Here is a 20,926-nt window from a genome sequence, read left to right on the forward strand (position 1 = left end):
AAATGCCCTACCTGCTGTACCATTTCTTTAGGGACTAAAAGACAGCTCCTGAAAGTTACTTCTTAAAATCAGTCAAACACTTCTCTAAGAGGTATTCAATAAAGGCAAAATTCTAAGGAAGAATCCAAATGTTAATGGAAAACAGACCTTCAATTCTCACAGTTTTTAAACAAAACACAATGTATTAGCAGGTTTAAACCTACTAGTAGACAGTATCACAAAGTTTATACAATCTTATAAGCAAACAATAAAACAAACATTATTACTAACAGAACTTCTTGGAAACATGTAATATTTATAGACAAATATGGAATTTAGAACTCTCAGTCTAACCTAAATAAATTGACAACAATTTCTGTCAAAACATAAACTTGAATTAAGTGATTTATGACTTTAATCACAGAACAGCATAAGGCTAAATAAACCCTAGGTATACAATAAAATCCACAAAACATTCTAAAATACTGATTAAATAATTTAAGCGAGAAAAAGAAAAGAATAAATGCTTAGTAAATAAGAAAAGTAAAATACAAGTTAATCCTTCAAATTACCTTGCTTCAAGAATTGGCTGAATATCATTTACTAGTTGACTAGTATGACCAAATTCATCCTGAAACTCCAGAGGGATATTGAATGGGACTCCAACACGAAAAGGAGAATCCAGAAGACCAAATGAAAATTTCTCTGGCTTACCCTCTTTAAAAAAAAAAAAAAAAATTTTTCCACTGTAGGTTATATATATATATGGGACACTTGACTACAATAAAGGTAGCATTTTAAAATGTATGCAAAAAGTCTATAATTCACTTGGGAAAATAATTAAATTTATTTTTATCTCACGACGTTTATAAAATTTCAAAGGTTGAGATACCTGTGCTTTTAGCACGCTGATGCCAGTATGTACCACCAGTGGCTCACTCTTGAATGTGGTATAATTGAAACAAATTGCAGAAACGGCATCAACGTGTTAAACAATGATTATTATTAGAACATAAGTAGTATGCTTATACTCTCAGAGAAAAATAAAACTCCAGTAAAATACAACATCCAGTATGTATAAAACGATATGTTTAATTTTTAAGAGGCTGGAGCGATAGCTCAAAGGGCTGTAGAGCATGTCTTGTGCAGGGGAATCCTGGCTCAAATACTCGGACACCACATGATCCCCCAGCACTGCCCAGAGCAGCCCCTAAACGCTGAGCTGGGTATAGCCCCTGAGTATTGGGTGCACCCCAAAACAACAAAAAAGATTTATGAAATTCAGTGAACAAAATCAAAAGAGAAGGTATAGGTGAGAAAAATCTGAAACATATGGGACAAAAGATTAAAGTTAAGACTACTAAAAAAATTTTTTTATACAGCATCTTTTCTCAAAGCACAGTCTTTAGCCTAATAGCTTCAAAAATCCTTAGGAAACTTAAAAAAAATGGAAATATTAACTATGGCTCACCTTAAACCTAGAGAGTCAATACTGAAAGGCCCACACTAAGGCTTCAAGGTGACTCAGATACAAGCTATTGAGAACTATTAAAATGGGCATGGTAAGTGAACAGGTTTTCACAGACGGCATACAATGTCCAATAAATTTTGAACAACCTAATAATTAAAAGCATAATTTAATTTCCAATAAGGCTAAATAAACATAATGGATTGAACATGAAACTCAAACTACTCTAATATGCTGGTGAGTGTGTACTTGTCATATCTCTTGGAGGATGATTTGATAACAAATAGATTTAAAATGTTAAAAGAATAAAGGACAACAATAGTAGAATAGTAACAGAATTTGAATTATGGAATAAAATATGTGAAGGAAAGAATGATAACAAGAATCTTAAATCTCACCATCAGAGCAGAGAACAATCTAATTAACATTACTAATATTCTAAAGTCTTAAGAATAAATAGATGAAACTGGAGTCAGTTGGAAGAAAAAAAAAACTGGTAAGATTTGTTTAAGAAACAGTTTCCAAGATTCCTCAATTCAACACACAGAGCCTAACAATTGCCTTCCTCACCACAGCAAACAGATTTCAGTTCTACTCTCTGGGAATAGTAAAGGAGCAGGTGTGAGGAGTAGGGAACAAGCAGCACACAGTGACATGGTTGGTAAGAAGGGGATATCCTGGGGCAAGACTATCTATGAATATTTGTTTGTTCAACTTGGATCCCTGAATCCTGGCAGCCAGATAAATTACCCTACTACTCAGGAGACAGGAAGCTTCCAATCCAGGGAATCTTAATAGCAAATTGTTTTATCATAATCTCACCAAGTAAAAGAAAAGTTTTCAAATGTACTATTAACTGGGCTGGAGCGATAGCACAGTGGGTAGGGCATTTGCCTTGCATGCAGCCAACCCGGGTTTGATTCCTCCGTTCCTCTTGGAGAGCCAGGCAAGCTACCAGAGAATCCCACCCCCATGGCAGAGTCTGGCAAGATCCCCCGTGGCACATTCGATGTGCCAAAAACAGTAACAAGTCTCACAATGGAGACATTACCGCATTACTGGTGTCCACTCGAGCAAACTGATCAACAATGGGAGGAAAGTGGTACTATTAACTAAACAAATCACTCCTCATGTCAAAGTATTTAATAGGAAATAAATGGGGGCAAAAAAGGATAGAGAAAACCATCTGAATGAAGCTAAAAAAGATAAAAAACATAACCATTAAAAAAGACTCAGATCATTAAAAACAAGGCTGATAACTGGAGAATAAAAAAAAAAAGCACTGAAAACTAAAACAATGACCACAAAATGGAGAACTTCAATAAAATTTTGTATAGAACATTAGAGAAAATAAACTGGAAGTACCAGAAGCTAGGCAAAAAATTTATTTCAAACAACTGGATACTACCAAGGAAAGAGGGAAAACTTGGAAGAGGGCAGAGATGCAGACCACGGAGTCAGAGCAGCTGCAGACTCACCAACAATAGGAACCAGAGAACATGTCTTAAAAACTGAGGAGGATGGGAAGCTCGCCACTACCATTTAACGAACTACTGGAAGTCATAGTTTGCGTAAGAAAGCCAAAAATGAAGGGACTCAAACTGGAAAATAAACTATCACCTCTTTGCAGATGATACACATAGAAAAGCCTAATTGTAAGCTAATTATAAAGAATAAAGCAACTACAAGTGGTAGGCTACGGTATCAAAATATGAAATTCTGCTGCCATTTCTATATGTAAATAATTCACCAGAAAATATAAAATTTCAAGTACAATTTCATGGAAAAAATAAAAACCCCAAAGTACCTAGAAATCAACACAGGAGGTGGAAAAGGCATACACAGAAAATTCTGTCATTACTGAAAGAAGACACACAGAAATGGAAAAATATCCTAAATTCATGGATCAGAGATTTAGCATTAAAATAAATATTCTATTCATTTATACAGATTCAATGTAATCTCAAATCAAAAGTCCAATGGAATTTTTCATCTGACAGAAAACAAGTACTACCAAAATTTGTAAAATCATGAAATACCCCCCAAAAGACAAAATAATCCTTTGAAAAAAAAATGGGGCTTTCTCCTCGTGCCCATGTTCTACCTTGAACATGCAAGTATCTTGCTTGCCTTTATGTTGCTGGGATTGCTCCTTTGTCTGTGTCCTTTCTTGAACATGTATCTTCTCTCTCCACATCTTTCTAAAGAGAATTCATTCAATAAAAACTATCTTGCTTCATGAGAAAAAAAAATTTAAAAAAAAAAAGGAAAAAGGAAAGGATTGGCATCACATTCCCAACTTTAGGAATTATAAAGCTGAAATCCTCAAAGCCAGTGAGACACTAGAAAAAAAGTTGAAATAGTATGAACCGCCCAGAACCAACTGTAACAGTTAACTAAAACAATAGAGCTAGGAGCATAAAGAAAGGAAAGCCTCTTCAAGAAACTACGCTGGAAAGAGTGATACGGAAGTCACTCGAAAAAGTCTGAAACTGGGTCACTTTCTCACATCATACACAAAAGTTCACTCAAAATGACAGACTGGAAATGTTAAAATATAAAGTAGAAAATACCAGCAAATTCTCGCTACAGAGATGTGTTCAGTGATTTTTTACACCATCAGCTATAAAGAAACAAAAGCAAAACTAAATAAATGGAACTACACCAAGCTATAGGGCGTCTGCACCATCAAAGAAACTAATTAAAAAAATAATGAAATCGGCTTTTTATGAAGATGGCACCAAAAGTCAGAAAGAATGGAAGTTCCTGGTCCCCTCAAAGCTGAAGCCAAAGCCCTGAAGGCCAAGAAAGCAATGCTGAAAGGTGTCCACAGCCACAGAAGATCCGCACATCACCCACCTTCCAAAGACCCAAAACGCTGCGGCTGAGAAGGCAGCACAAATACCCTCAAAAGAACCCTCAGAAGAAACAAGCTTGACCACTGAGTCAGACATGGAGAAGACAGGAGGTAGCAACTCTCAAGGCCATCAGGCACCAGATAAAACAGGCCATGAAGAAGCTCTCGAACACTGAAGTTCTAGCCACAGTCTAGCCCAGATGGGAGAACGAGGCATATGCTCAGGTGGCTCCTGACTGATATTTTGGATGTTGCTAGTAAAATGGGGATCATCTAGACAATCAAAGCTGGCTAATCCTAAGTACAACGTTTTCCAACATTAAATGAATAAATCATATGAAATAGGAGAGAATATTTGCACACTAGTAAGTAAAGTAAAGGCCCTCCCGTTGATCGTCGATTTGCTCGAGCGGGCCCAGTAACGTCTCCATTGGAGACTTTGTTGTTACTGTGTCTGGCATATCGAATACTCTCGGTAGCTTGCCAGGCTCTCCGAGAGGGACGGAGGAATCGAACTCGGGTCGGCCATGTTGGCCGCTTGTAAGGCGAACGCCCTACCCGCTGTGCTATCGTTCCATATGCCAGACACAGTAACAACAAAGTCTCCAATGGAGACGTTACTGGGACCGCTCGAGCAAATCGACGATCAACGGGAGGGCCTTTACCTTTGGGCTGGAGCAATAGCACAGCGGTAGAGCATTTGCACACTACACACACCTAATTTTTAAGATATATAAAGAACTCACAAAATTCAGTAATCACAAAACTCATTTTAAAAATGAGGAAAAGAGCTGAATAGATACTTCCCAAAGAAAATATATATATGGCCAGCAAGTACATAAAAACTGCTCATAATCACTGATTATCAAAGAAATGTAAATCAAAACAATATGATATTATCTCGTGCCTGTGAGAATGGCCCCTATCAAAACGGCAAGAAATAATAAAAATGTTCAGAATATGGAAACAAAGGAACCCTCGCACTCACATGGAAATGTATACTGAGTTCCATCTCTATGGAATACAGTATATAGAGACTTCTCAAAAAATTAAAAATACAGGCTAGAGTTAGTAGAGTGTACTACTTTTCTTGTACACGGCCAACATAAGTTTGATCCACAATACCTCATATGGTCCCCCAAGCCCGCTAAAGTGATTCCTGGTGCAAAGCAAGGGAAAAAAAGCCCCAAGCACTGCCAGGTATGGCCCCAAAACAAAAATTAAAAGTAGAATTTGCAAATAACCCAGCATTTCCACTCCTAGATATATATTTCCCACTATACAAAAACACAAATCCAAAAACGCATGTATTTACAAACTTATGTTAACTGTGGTACTATTTCCTATATAGCCAAGATACAGAATATACACAACAGGACACCCTTGGACACTGACCAGAGAACTAATGTTACTAACTGGGGCAGGGACTGAGGAAGAGAAATATCTAAAAAGTCAAAAGGGGAAAGCAACAGGAAGAATCCTATGATCAGAGATGGAAGGACACTGGCATTTTAATGGAGGGCATAGTGAGGGAATACTGGACCCTTAAAACACATGGACATTTCCCCTCTTACACCCAGTGCTGCATCAATTAAAGAAACAAGCAAGCATGTTTTTATCATCGATTCTGTAGGGATATTTAAATTAGAGATAAAGATAAAAAAATTAAAAAGCCATTTTAAGATCAAGATGGTTACACTGCTGGACATTACACCACTATACTATCTACTTTCTTCACTTAAAACACCTCCTTAGCACAGTTGTACATTAGTAATTTGCTTACCTTTAACAGAAAACTTAATTGCTTTAGAAGGTAATGGTCTTCCTGCGTAAGTGTCTGCATTACTTTCATTCAATACAACTTGTAATTTCAATGTATAGTTCCCCAACTTTTGAATATTTTCTAGAAAAATTAAAAAAGAAATTAAAAAGCCAGTCTACAAAACACTGATACAACTTAATAATTTTAACAGGATAGTGATGACTTACCCATTTTTTTAAACCAGTATGGCCATTTTCCTCCATGCTGACTAATATGTGAAATTATTTCTTTATTTCCATTTGGAGCTTAAGAAACAAGAAACATATCTTGAGAAACTAATTATATATCATATGTATGAAACGTCACACCAGCATCAAATAAGCACTTCCTGTATATTTTTAAAATGTTTAGACACTTCCAAAAATCTAAAGTCAATGCCAGGGAAATTGTAAAACAAATGCTTATTAGCATGTCTGAGGGCCTATGTTCAATTCTTGACCACATGGCCTACTGAGTACAACCAGGTATGGCCCTAGATGTTTCTGAGACTGATCACTATGAAAAAATTTTTAAAACACTAATGTTATTCTATACAAGTGAACAGCATGATAAAAAATAAACTTGTTGGACTCATAATTCTGTCCTTTTTGGGGTCACACGTGGTGGTGCTCAGGGCTTACTCCTCAATCTAAGGTCAAGGATCACTCCCAGATGCTCAGGGGAGCAGACGGGATGCTGAGGACTGAGTTTGGGTAGGACATGTGAAAGACAAAGTTCCCAGATGCTGTACTACTGCTCCGGCCCCTCACTAGGCTCATAAAAACTCCTTATTTTACTTATTTAAAGATTCGTGTGTCCATAAGCAAAGCTGGCACAAACGTAAGAGCATACATTTTTAAAGAACTTTCCAGACAAAACAAAACATATTCTTTTACTTTGACCACAGGCTTGTGGTTATCAGTCTGGGAGGAAAGAGAATGCAAATGATGAATAAAGCCGGCAGAGACTGGTAGATGGTAACAAGACCTCTGGTGGAATTTTGTCAAGGAAGGTGTGAGACTGTGCAACTGACACATACAGTACAATCAACTAAAGTAACTTAATTAATTGAAAATAAGTATGTATTTTAGAGATAGATAAACTTGAGATTCAACAATCACAAGTAAAGAGACAGGAAGCAAGTGTATTAGGTAATGAAATAGGTTAGTTGATATACACTGAGACATGTTAAGCAATTATCTTAGTGTCTTTTATAAAAAGTTCCAATTATAATTTGCAATATGTTTATAGATTACCTGATAAATATACTATGTGTCATAAAAAAGTGAAGAACACAAAAAATATTTTTCCTTCCACTGAATTTCTATCATCTAAAGCAGTGTTTTCCCCCAAGAGGGATACGAGAAGGGGAAGAACAATGCTGGAATGAGGGTGAAGGCATAACTAGTAGGCTTGAATGAAGATGACATTGAGACTTAAAGAAGGTAGACTGCCAAGACTTGATGAGCCTTTTTTTCCCCCTCTGAAAAGGAGCCTGGTCATATACATATATTTCAAGTGAAAGGCAGGCAAGGAAATGCAGAGTCAAAGACTGGAAGATGTCATGAATGGCTTTGATGATTAAGAAGAAGCTGAAAGCCAAGGTGGACAGCTTCTAGAATTGGAAAAGATGCCCTCTAAAGAAAGCCAACCCTGCCAGTGAACATCTAGGATATCTCCCCAGAAAAGTCTAAAATAATGAACTTGGTTTTAAGGCACCAAAATAGCTGGAGAAACAACACACACACACACACACACAGACACACCCATATCAAAAAAAGGACATTTTAATAAAACAAACAGCTTAATGCTACTTAGAGTTCATTAATTTCATTCATGGAAATTATAAACTGTCACACTCTCTCTCACACACACAAACAGTCATATCAAGAAATAAGGACATTTTCATAAAACAAACAGTTTAATGCTACTTAAGAGTCCATTAATTTCATTCATGGGGAAAAAAGTATAAACTGTCACAAACTATACAATTAATGTTGTTAAAATGCTGGAAATAGGCATATAATGACTAAAATCCTTGAATCAGAAGTACACAGTGAAATAGCTTTATTAAAAATGTAGAATGAGGTGCTGGAAAGATAGTACAACAGGCAGGGCATGTGCCTTGAACCAGCATCCCATATGGTCCCCTGAGCACCACCAGGAGTAATTCCTGAGTGCAGAACTAGAAGTAACCCCTGAGCATCACTGGTGTGACCCAAAAAACAAACAAAACAAAAAACCCAAAAACCTTTTGACTTTTAGGTAGTTAAGGCAAAGATAATGACCAGGGAAAGCTAACAAAGCTAAAATTTTAAGTTCAAGAAATACAGAGTTAACACTAATATACAGTTGTCCCTCCATTTAAAAAAAAAAAAGGATGCTAGGTTTATTACTTTAACCAAGTACTTCTAAGCCCAAAGGCTCAAAACCACAATATATTTTGAAATCTCAAATATCAAGTAATCTAAATTTCTATCTAGCACAAAATCCTATACATAGGTATGTAATTGATTTTCGCCCACCCACTTACCTACTTACATTATGGGAAAATTTTGAATTTCATTCAAGTATTTAAATTTTTTTAATTAAAAATTTATTTGAAAAATCTGGGTTCAGAGAGATCAGACTAGGCTCATGCCTTGCACTCAGCCAAACTCAGTAAGATTCCAAGTACACATGTTTTCCTGAGTATCACCACTGCTGCTTGTGAGGCTCCAAAGCACCAGGTGTGGCCCAAGGAGACCCAGAACCAAAGGCCTGATCCATATCACTTCCTCAGGCCTAAGTCTTCTGAGCCCCACTTGGAGGGAGCCCACAAAAGGCCCAATTGTAAAATACTCTTGAAATTCTCACTAATCAAATCCATTGTGTCTACAAGATTGGTCACCAATAATTACAGGAGTAAAGAACAACATGAAAATTCCAAATTAGTTTGTATACTTACAGTGTAATATAACTTTAAGCTCAACAAGGAGTTTCTTTGACCCTCCATGACTTGTTCCTGGAAGCTTTTGCATTGTTTCCCCTTTTTTATTCAGTATTTCAATTCTTAATGCACCTATTATGTCAGAATTTAAAAGTCTCTTAGTTACAAAGAATATGAGGAATCTGCTGGGTTTTCACATTGCATTTTAATTTCTCACAGTCTTAAGTGTGAAAATGTAAGACAAAGGAAAATGTTTCTTTTTGGAATTAAGGAAAAAAACATACCAATAGGGGTTCCAGCAGGTCTTGTTTCATTTGGCAGTAATTCATCTCCCTCAGGCCAAGTTACAGACAATCTATCAGGGAGCCTATTATGACACCACATTAATGTTTCACAAACTGTATTAATTACAAACTTAATTAAAAACAAAAGTTATGAGAACTTTTAAAAACTGAGTTAACATTAGCTTACATATTTGAGAGTATACTTTCATGTCTCTTCAACGCATGTTACAACATACAAGAAACTTTAGTATTTTATGTATTTTTAATGAAACCTGAAATTCTATGTAGTAACATAAAAAGGTTTCCTACATAATGACTGTCATAACTCTTCAGAAAGTCAAACAAGACCTTTGATATTATGAACCATGAATTATCCAAGTTTGTGTGATTTTTCTATGAATAGCACAAGTGGGGCCAGAAAGACAGTAGAAGATAGGGTGAGTGCCATGCACACAGTCAACCTGGGTTCAATTCCTGGCACTACCTGTGGTTGGCCAAGCTCACTAGGAGTGATCCCTGAGTGCAGAGCCAGGAGTAAGCCCTGAGTACTGCAGGGTATGGCCAAAATCCAAAACCAAAAACAAACCAACAATAAAAAAAGCACAAGTAATATGTTAAGAAACAGGATTGTTGTTCAAGAACAGATGTGAGGCTGAAGATAATTCAATTGATAGGGCATCTGCCTTGAATGTGGATGACCTGGGTTCAATCCATGGCATCCTATATGGTCCCTAAACCCTTCCAGGTGTAATTCCTGACTGCAGAGCCAGGAGTAACCCTTGAGTACTGTAGGGTGTGGCCCCAAAACAAAACAAAAACAAAAGAAATACCTTCAGTGAGATTTGGTGACAATTAAAGTAAGTGCATTACTAGCAATATAAACCAAAGTGTTGTTGTTCTGCTTTCTTTTTGTGTCTTTAAGTACTAATCTACCTCTTAGGAAGTTTCTCCAATTTTCTTTTACAGGACAAAGAACTATTTTTAAATCTTTCTGAAATTTAGTTCCTGAAACAGTTACATTTAAGAATCGATAATTTTCAGGGTCGGAGAGATAGTACAGTGGTGAGGGACCTTGCCCCTATACACAGCCAACTGGGTGTAATTTCAAGCACCCTGTATGGTCTCCCAAGCACAACCAGGAGTAATTCCCGAGTGCAGAGCCAGGACGTACCCTTGAACATTACTGGGTGTAGGCCCCCCCAAAAATAATAATAATAAATTTTTCATTCTAATACAGGATTTCCTAACTAGAACTGTCTATTTTATTAATAACACGAAATTTGTTACAATTCATACTCTAGGATACAAATTCCTTATGAGAAGAGTAATGGTGTGCTAAAGAAGTTGAAAGCATGAAGATTTCTTTTGATTTCTTATTTCTGTCCTGCATCTTGAAAATGTGACTTACCTTGCCATTTCATCTTCTACATATTTTTTCACAGTTTTCTCAGCAACTGTTCTATCCAGCTTTGCAATTGGAATAGTTTTTATTTCATCATATAGTGCCTGAGGCTCCTGAATAAATTTATAAGAACATTTCAAAACTACTCAAATTTAGCTGTAAAGGAAGCATCCACTTATTCCAATACATATTACCCGAGCATATAAATTCTAATAGCTATTAACTGCAATATTTCTATTTTCATGTAACCTTTTAAAGACTAATTCAAGAACATGTAAATATTAACAAAAGCACAGCATAAGGATAAAAAAATGGCTTTGGGGTTAATTTTTTCTAAAGATAAGGGTCTAGCTACATTATGGCCCTAGAAGAAAATATGCACTTTACAAAATTACTGTGATAATTTGGAATAATGTATGTATGTAAAATTCTGGCCACTGATGATAGTCTATAGATTATTAACATATATGAAACAAAAGACTAATTCTAAGACAACTTTATCCAATAGAAAAGTCCAGTGGAACCAAAACATAAAACACTTCATATTTCAACACTTAAGCAAAAGTTGTACCATGAGACTCTCAATATGTAAAAAAAAAATTTCTGCCTTACCATTGCAATTTGAACTTCTCCTCCTGTAGCATACACTTCACCATCGTGGTCACCATAAAGAAAAAATTTGACTATGCTCCCATAAAAAAGAGGAAGTGTCTTGATTGTCTTGACCTAGTATTTAGTTTTTAAAAAGACCTTAGAGTCAATATTTACCAAAAGAAACACCTGATATTATCATAATCACAGAACTATTTCTGTATTAAAAAAATTACTGAAGATAGCATCCTAGTATATTCTAATAGTTAAGTGTGCAAAGTCCAGTAATTTAAAAAAATGTCTATTAATTGCATTGCACCGGAGACCATACAGATGTCAGGGATTAAACAGGGGTTGGATTCATGCAAGGAAGCACCTTACCCACTGTGCCACCTCTCCAGACTCTGAATTATGTTTTTGTTTTTGAAGCAGATCAAAACATAAAATCACTGGTTGTATAGAAGCACTATTCCTACATTTTTTTTGAGAAGGCTGCACACTGTTTTCCATAAAGGCTGAAGCAGACCAACAGTAGGTATAGGTTCCTTTTTCACCTGATCCCTGCCAACACTCATCCCCCCACACTTTTTGGATCACACCTGGCGACGCACAGGGGTTACTCCTGGCTCATACACTCAGGAATTACTCCTGGTGATACTCGGGGAACCATATGGGATGCTGGGAATCGAACCCAGGTCGGCTGCGTACAAGGCAAACGTCCTACCCACTGCTATTGCTCCCGCCCCCCAACACTCAAATTTTATGATCTTGAACTTGTTGACAGATGCCAATTTTCACTTGCATGAAATTCTATCTCATCATTTTGATCTTCAGTGCCCAGATATCAAGGTATAAAGATTGTCTCATATGCCTACTGACTATTTGTAAGCCCTTTTTGGAGAAGTATTTGATCATTTCCTTTCCCTGTCTTTTAATAAGGGTACTTGTTTTATTGTTGCTAAACTTTTTTTTTCTTTTTATCATGGATATTGCCCCTTATCAGATGAATGATGTGCAAAAGAGTTTGATCCCGTTCAGTGGGGTGTCTTTTCATTTTAGCCTGGGTTTTTTTTCCATGTCAGGCAAAACTGCTTTAGTTTGATATAGCCCATTTGTTTTTGCCAATGGAGAAAAACATTGATGACACTATTATAAAGTCCATATCCCAGAAAGTTCTGCCTATGTCTTCCTCAAGTGCAACTCAATCTTCGTAAAGACAGCTAAGTCTTCATACAAAAATGTCATGGTGGTGGACAAATTTAGATACACAGCACCATCAAAATACATTAGGAATGCTCAAGCTCCTCAATCGTTTTTGTCCCCATAAAGTTCTGCTTTCAGACTAGAGTAACATAAGTTCTGTTCAGCTTATTTCTTTCAAACAGACTAATTTTTCCCTAAGATAATTTCCTGTACTTGACTTGAAAAAACCTACCATAATTCCCTTTCATTACACTCAAATTCCTGAGAATTCCAGAGTTTATATCCAACTTACCTTACTGGTTTTGATCCTAAACAATTTCTCCTCACATGTACACTCTACCTGGCAGGAGAAGCGGACTCTGCTGCCTCCCATTTCCCTCTACAGCCTTGGATCTTTGTAATTTAGATGATCTTCTCTGAGAAAGTATCAAATAGTATTTATTTGAAAGACCAATTACTTCCTACTTCTTATAACTCTTTTTCTGAGTTCAGGGACACCATATTTTCCTAGGTTCCCTCTGCCTCACTAGCTTACAGCCTTCAATCTCCTTCACTAACTCTTCCTTAGAAAGTCAAACTATAGCTAATGTCATAACTTCTAGGTGATCCACTCTAATTCCAAGGCTTCAAATTTATGACATTCTGAGAAAAATGGGCTACTATCTTTGTGACTATGTGTGTAAAGTCAGGTCTCGGCCTCTTCCAAGTTACATATAAATGCCACCTCCTTTTGTGGAATTTCGTGATTTAAATTTTAATTTAAAAAATTATACTATTTACTCTCTTCTCCCAACATTAAAAGTATAATACTTTCTTTTCTTAAAGTGCTACAGCATTATTCATCTTCTTTTCATTGCACTTTTCCCCTTCTATTATTTGTTTTTAGGTTGTCTCATTTGACAACTGTAACATCCCTAAGGACAAGTACAACTCCCAGATTTCAATATTCAGCAGATATTGAATAAAAATATACATGTTCATTACTACATTATAAAAAGGGGAGGGGGGTGTCACATTTGGTGGTACTCAAGGCTTACTATAGTGCCGTCACTGGTGGAGGGAAGTTGTCACTGGGGAAGGGAAGTGTTAAACACTGTATGCCTGAAACCCAATCATGAATAACTTTATTTTCACAATGAGTAAACTTTTAAAAATTTTTAAATATATATATATATAAAGCCATTTAAAATCATGTATGCTAACAATCAGTTTGATCTTTTCTCTCCTGGCTCCTGAGGGGTCAACGATATACATTATTTTTGGCCGCTATTAAATTCCAACATATCTGACTTAGTTTCAAATGCTACTAAAACAGATCTGACGTTAAACCTACCAGTTGTCCTGCTTTGTATATTTTTCCATCCCACTCTATTGCAGAGTACGTTGCCCAGGGACCCTGTTTTTTAGAAGGTAGATCAGGACGCGTAATTATTCCTTTGAAAAGTGTAAATTTTATTTGTTTGTCGTATTTTTCATGGCAATCCTTTAGCCATAAAGCAAATTCTCTGTCAATTTTCATTCTCTGTTCCTGTAAAAATTTTAAAAGTTTATGAAATATAGCAACTAGGAAATAGTAAAACAATCGATAACTTGTTATTATGTTCAACATACCTAAAAACAAAAATACTTTGCTGAATTTTTTTATCTTAGAAATTCATATTTCTAACAAAAGTAATGCTAAAAGAAAAAGAAACCATTGCTATCATTATCTTTGAAATCAAGGTCTCAAACTACAATGAGAACCTCAAAATTTTCCCACCCTTTAAACCTTAGGATACACTTAAAAACAACAACAAAAAGCATTTTAAAAAAAAGACCACTGTCGGGGTTAGATAGATAGCATAGTGGGTAGGGCGTTTGCCTTGCATGCGGCCAACCTGGGTTCGATTCCCAGTATCCCATATGGTCCCCTGAGCACTGCCAGGAGTAATTCCTGAGTGCAGAGCCAGGAGTAAACCCTGTGTATTGCCGGGCATGACCCATAAGGAAAAAAAAAAAAAAAGACCAGTGACTGCCTATAAAAGAAGAATTAGCTGGTGCTAGAGAAGTTAAGTGGATGCCATCTCACTATGAACTAATAACATTCTCAACAGGGTAGCAAAGTTTACAAGCATTGATATATATGCACAGAATAAACATATAGTATACTTATAATATTAAAATGTCGCTAGGGGCTATGGGAGGAGTAAAATAATAAAATAAAATAAAGCTAAGATGCTAAGATGCTAAAGAAAAAATGGGAAGAGGGAAAAACCAACCTAAAATACCTCTTGACTCCCTTTCACAAATTCAGAGGAATTAAATCATAAAATTGGAACTTTTTTAATGCATGTGATTTCTAAGATTCACAATAAAATGTGTGATTGCTTATCATTCTTCATCCCATTGAATTATACAGAATTGCAAGTGGCTATATTTTATGTTTAATACCCGATTTAGGGATACTGAATAGGGAAGACAACAGTATACATGTTGTCTATTCTTTGAAAACTCTATAGTATGTGTTTTCAAAGAATAGACAACATGTATAAAGTTACACAAGTTCATTTCTTCCAACACACCTAATTCCATTATATGCCACTTTCCAAAGGAAATTTAGACATTAATAATGACTTCAGGTTAATTTTTTGCAACATTCAATTAGAGGATCATTAAAATAATGACTTTGAATAAGAGCATCATAAAAGAACCAAAAGATAATTCAGCGGGTGGGGTGTTTGCTTGTCTTGTGTATGGCTAATCTGGAATCCCATATGTCCTCTGAACCCTGCCAGGAGTGATTCCTGAGCATATCCCCCACCCGACAGGAGAAGAATTGTGACTCAAGGATGGAGAAATCATTCAATGGGTTAAGAATATACTTAAGAATATACTTCATAAGCATGAGGATCAGATTTAACTCTTACCACTAATGTTTACGCCATCCCCTACTTCTGCTGGGCTTGACCAAAAACCAAATTAAAATGTGGGGTTAGACTCCACATGAGGCTGCAAAAAATTTGGCAACAACCAAACACTGAAACAGTAGAAGGGTTTCTTAGCATACAACATACAAAAATTCAAAATCAAATGTGTAATGAGAATCCAAGGTGCTCCTGGCAGTCCTTGCCTGAGCGTTTCATGGACACAAAGGGTTCACAGAGAGTCAAAGCCTAAGATGCCTGCTCTGATACACTATCCAATCTAAAAATATTTTTCTTCTATTAACTCATGTATTTTATACAGACCACCTTTTACTCTCAAAGCATTTTATTTTTACCTCAATTTCACAATCAAGATTGGATTAATTAGACTTAGGTCACTAATATGCAAACAAGTATCAGAGAAAGCCCTAAAATGGGCATGTTTCTATAGCTCCCATACCTATATCCTGGTCTTGAGATTCAGATTTAACAAAGATCTATCAATTTTACTCAAACATGGCCCAATTAGTTTGAAATTAAGTGGTTTCATTTGACACCTATAAGAATTCATAAGGACTGGAGTGATACCACAGCGGTAGGGCCTTGTGTGCAGCCAGCCCAGTCGAGCTGGGTTTGATTGCTCCGCCCCTCTCGGAGCGCCCGGTAAGCTACCAAAAGTATCTCGCCTGCGCGGCAAAGCCTGGCAAGCTACCCATGACGTATTCAATATGCCAAACACAGTAACAACAAGTCTCAAAATGGAGATGTTACTGGGCCCGCTCGAGCAAATCGATGAACAACGGGAGGACAGGAATCCATAAATGTTCTTAAAGAAAAAACCGTGTTTTTCACTAAGACAGGGAAAAGTCAGCATAAATCTATATTATTATTTTTCTTTACTTAAAATACATGATTAGAAAATATCTTGGAAATGTAATATTTAAAATCCTACCTGTCCATTTAAAATCCGTGTAAAAAGGGTGTTCTTATCTTTCAATTTTAGTTCAAGATCCATAAAAGTCAGCTTATTTGTGCTGACCTGGAATTTGTCATTAGTGAATAATGCGCCAGATATTCTATTATAGCACTCAATGGGTGCAAGCCCTCTCTTCTTAGGAGGTGTACACCAGTCAAAGCTTGAACAAAACAAAACATCCATTAGTATATAGAAAGGTCAGGTTATTAGAATATATAATCTTAGTGAAACTGAAAACTTACTCTTCAACAGATGTATATGGTATCAGTCGTCCATTCCAAAAACATTCAAAAATAGGCCTTTTACCTCTTGCTGCTTTATCAAGTACGAGAAAATCGTCATCGTCATCTTCATCCTTTAATTCTAGAACAAAGGAGGAAGTGGAATAAGATGGCTAATATAAAGTTTACACAATTTCTATCACTGCGAAGTCAATTTCTGTTAAATTCTGCTTCATAGAAATGCTTTAAAAAACAAAAAAACCTCTTCATAATTTGTTCTAAAAAAAAAATCTACACGTTAAAAATCATGAACATAGGGGCTGGAGCAATAGCACAGCGGGTAGGGCATTTGCCTTGCACACGGTCAACCAGGGTTCGATTCCCAGCATCCCATATGGTCCCCCGAGCACCGCCAGGAGTAATTCCTGAGTGCATGAGCCAGGAGTAACTCCTGTGCAATGCCAGGTGTGACCCAAAAAGAAAAAAAAAAAAAAAAACATGAACGTGGGGCCAGAGCAATAGCATAGAGGGGTAGGGCAACTTCCTTGTATGTGGATGACCCAGGCTCCATCCCCAGCACCACAGATCGTCCCCCGAGCGCTACTAGGAATAATCCCTGAGCACAGAGCCAGAACAGCAGTGACCTCTGGTCACTGCCAGTTGGGGCCCCCAAATAAACAAAACCAAAAAACTTCATGATATCTACAAAGAAAATGGGAAGAAAAATATGAAGAATATATAATAGGTTAATACTTAGTACACAGCAAAAAAAGTTAATAGATAAATGAGAAAATACAGAGTACTTCATAGAGTCAGTGCTTTATTCCTCTGTATCTTAAGATTTACATATGGAAAAAAATTATTATTCACCTAATCCTAACAGGCCAGCTAAAAATCATAAGTTTAAAACAAACAAAAGAAGTCACTAGTCTAGGAGCTGGACTGATAGCACGGTGGGAAGGGCATTTGCCTTACACACGGCCAACCTGGGTTCAATTCCCGGCATCCCATATAGTCCCCTGAGCACCGCCAGGAGTAATACCTGAGTGCATGAACCAGGAGTGACCCCTGTGCATCACCGGTGTGAAACCTCCCCCCCCACCCCCAAAAAATAAGTCACTAGTCTAAATTACACCTTTACAGTTTAAAAAAATAAAATAAACATACTTGATGGAAAGCATGGATCATCAGGGTAAGTTTCTCTATCATATAAAAATGGGTGATATCGAATAATCCCTTCTACTACACCATCTCCTTCAACATGAGCCTTGAACTCAAAACTATCAGATGCTGTGTTTATATACAGTGTCTGCATGTCATCTTGTATTTCCCTTAAGTTGACAATTTTAGGTGTCTTCCCTTTTTCAAACAGAGAAATCTAAAATAGAAATAGAACAAAAATAATTAAATTCTGTGATGACTACTTTCTTTCTCAGCTATGATCCAACAACAAATAAAAATCTACTTTTATATATAGAAGCATTTAGGATATTAAATGTACATATTTATTTACGGGTTTAAAGTTAAGTAGCATGTTAATATATTAAAAAATAGAAAGCAAGAAAGAGCAAAGTAGAAATGAAAGGCTGGCAAGTCATGAGTACATTTAATTCAAACTTTTTTGGTAGAGGTAAGCAGAAAAATAATGTATGTGAAATACTAATATATGGACAAAGATACTGAGAATCAAACACTCAAATGTTTTATGCATCCAAATCTTGCTTCAGCATCGTAAGGCTGCTATGAACAAAACAGAAGCTATTTGTTTCTTTTCCTCCCTGCTTTGAAATATGATGTTCAGCAACAACTAATAGCTTTTGTAGAAAAGGAAGATAAAGTACTACAATAAAAAATATTGCCAGAAAAACATTACAACACATAGAAATATATGTTCTCTTTAAACATTTTTTTTTTAAATTGGTCACCAAAAAACTAGAACGAGAATAATAAAATCTTACTTCAATCTCAATATTGTTGAAAGGTCCGGCTTCTTGGGATGTTCGTTTTTCATTTCCTTTTGGGCCATGAATATAGTAATGATAAATATGCCTTAAACACAGAATATTTTATAAATTTAATCCACATAAAATTACCATATAGAAACTCTTCGATCAAAAGCTTGTGTTAGCATTATCAAAAAGATGCTAAGGCAGTCTATTATTAAACTTTTTGAAGCACAGCATTTCATTTAATGGGTAAGAACAATTCTGAGATGCAGGTATTGATAATCCTCATTTTATAGAGAAATTAGATGCAAGTAGTTTACACAGTTTTCTTAAGGTTTTTTCACTTTCTTAAAAAACTTCCTTAAGTTTTGGGGACTGGAGCTATAGTACAGTGGGTATGGAATTTGCTTTGCAAGCTGCTGATCCAGGTTCAATTCCTGGCATTTCACATGGTCCCCCAAGCACTGCCAGGAGTAATTCTTAAATACAGACCCAGAAGTAAGTCCTGAGCATCTTCAGGTATGACCCAAAAAGGAAAAAAAAAAAAAAACTGAAACATTAAGTTTTCCCAAAAAGGAAAAAAAAACCTGAAACACTAAGTTTTCCTTTTTTCTCAACTAGAGTTGAGAAAGGTGGCCTTCAATTCAAGGCTTTCCAAATTCAAAGTCCACAAACTTTGCACCTCAAAAAATTCAACAAGGGGCTGGAGTAATAGCACAGCGGGTAGGGCGTTTGCCTTGCACGCAGCCAACATGACCAACCCAGGTTTGATTCCTAGCATCCCATATGGTCCCCTGAGCACCGCCAGGAGTAATTCCTGAGTGCATGAACCAGGAGTAACCCCTGAGCATCGCTGGGTGTGACCCAAAAAGCAAAAAAAAAAAAAAAAAAAAAATCAACAAGGGGGAATGGTGCAGCCAGCAGGTCAATCTATACCTGTAAGGTGAGTGCATCAGCAGCCTGATGGTGCCTTCAGACTTCCAGATACCCCAAAATTGCTGTGACTTTGGTCAGACCACAAAAACTTGGGGCAAAGTTTACCGAGAAAGAAAACAGCAAAAAGTTAGGTATGTGGGAAACACACCCACAAACCACCTCCGGCTCAGCTATATAATTGGAGGCATGGCCTCTATGGTTCCTGATTGAACTGCTTAATGGCCATGATCCCAGAGACTCAGAAACAAATCTCAAAACCCAGCAGCCTTTGGCAGAAATGCGTCCAGTCCCTGCGGTAGGTTACCGGTGCTGGGCCAACCCAGGTGGGAATAGGTTTCGTGCCTTGGTCTGTTCCCCCTGGCGGCCCGGTGGCCGCCATCCTCCAGAGGCAACTGGACAGTCAGGTTTGGAACCACAGTGACAAGACACGCAGGGCCTCACGGGATGGCCGGTCCTGTCCTCGCTGTCCCAACGAGACCCCGCAGTTATTGCCCACGAATGGCCTCTCTGGCTCCCGATCAAGCTGCTTAACGGCCATGATCCCAGAGACTCGGAAACAAATCTTGAAACCCAGTGGCTTTTGGCAGAAATGTGTCCGACCCCGCAGTACGTTACTGTTGCCGGGCCACCCCAGGGGGGAAAGGGTGCTGTCCCTCTACCTGCTCCCCCTTGGTGGCTCGGTGGCTACCATCCTCCAGAGGACATTGGACAGTCAGGCTTGGGCCCGCAGTGATGAGACATGTTGGGCCTCACGGGATGGGGGTGGAGCCAGTCCTGTCTTCCCCGTCCCAACAAGACCCCAAGTAATCGCCCACGAATGGCCTTTCTGGCTCCTGCTCAAGTTGCTTAATGGCCATGATCCCAGAGACTCGGAACCCAGCAGGTTTGGGCAGAAATCCCTCCAGATTTAATAGTTAAAATTTCTGAATTTCAAAATTGCGCAGCTACTACTGCAGCCACGCGACATCATGTATTATTCATAACCAGCAATAGAAAACAAATTGTCTACTGTTGCCTTTTCAGCAGATCTGAGTGTTGGGGTAAAATCTCAAATAATAATGGTGGGCCTGGTGTCAAAATATTGAATGTGATCAAAGTAGAGAGTAATGTGGCAATCATCTGCCCCACAGGTAAGGGGAGGGTGTGGGATGGGGGTATACTGGGGTTGTTGGGGGTGGAGAATGGGCACTGGTGAAGGTACGGGTGTTTCAGTGTCTGACCAAAGCTTTGTAACTGCTCTCACAGTGATTCAATAAATAAAATTAAAAAATGGAAAAAAAAAAAGTAAGGTGGAGGTCATGCACAATTCAATCAGCTAATCAGTGGCTGAATAAATAGCAGTACTCTTACGTTAAAAAAAATTTCAACAAAACCAACTGGAAGGCAAAATTTTAATTCTATCTTTCAAGGGTATTTAACAAGAACTGAAA

The 20,926-nt window shown here is 37.3% G+C and overlaps 1 protein-coding gene across 2 annotated transcripts in view; it reads right to left on the bottom strand.

Moving 5' to 3' along the window:
* The window catches only part of SMCHD1 (structural maintenance of chromosomes flexible hinge domain containing 1), a 114,672-nt gene that overhangs the window by 66,189 nt on the left and 27,557 nt on the right, over positions 1-20,926 (bottom strand). For both annotated transcript variants that reach the window (XM_056138102.1, XM_056138101.1), the window contains exons 9-20: positions 18,573-18,663; positions 17,782-17,992; positions 16,636-16,756; positions 16,370-16,553; positions 13,848-14,042; positions 11,333-11,446; positions 10,727-10,833; positions 9,319-9,401; positions 9,053-9,166; positions 6,294-6,371; positions 6,088-6,207; positions 552-696 (exon numbers count right to left, since the gene is read on the bottom strand). In XM_056138102.1, coding sequence (XP_055994077.1) covers positions 552-696; positions 6,088-6,207; positions 6,294-6,371; positions 9,053-9,166; positions 9,319-9,401; positions 10,727-10,833; positions 11,333-11,446; positions 13,848-14,042; positions 16,370-16,553; positions 16,636-16,756; positions 17,782-17,992; positions 18,573-18,663 — 1,563 coding nt within the window. The remainder of the gene's footprint in view (positions 1-551; positions 697-6,087; positions 6,208-6,293; positions 6,372-9,052; positions 9,167-9,318; positions 9,402-10,726; positions 10,834-11,332; positions 11,447-13,847; positions 14,043-16,369; positions 16,554-16,635; positions 16,757-17,781; positions 17,993-18,572; positions 18,664-20,926) is intronic.

This window comes from Sorex fumeus, unplaced genomic scaffold, assembly GCF_029834395.1.
Source record: "Sorex fumeus unplaced genomic scaffold, SorFum_2.1 ptg000128l, whole genome shotgun sequence".
Taxonomy (NCBI): domain Eukaryota; kingdom Metazoa; phylum Chordata; class Mammalia; order Eulipotyphla; family Soricidae; genus Sorex; species Sorex fumeus.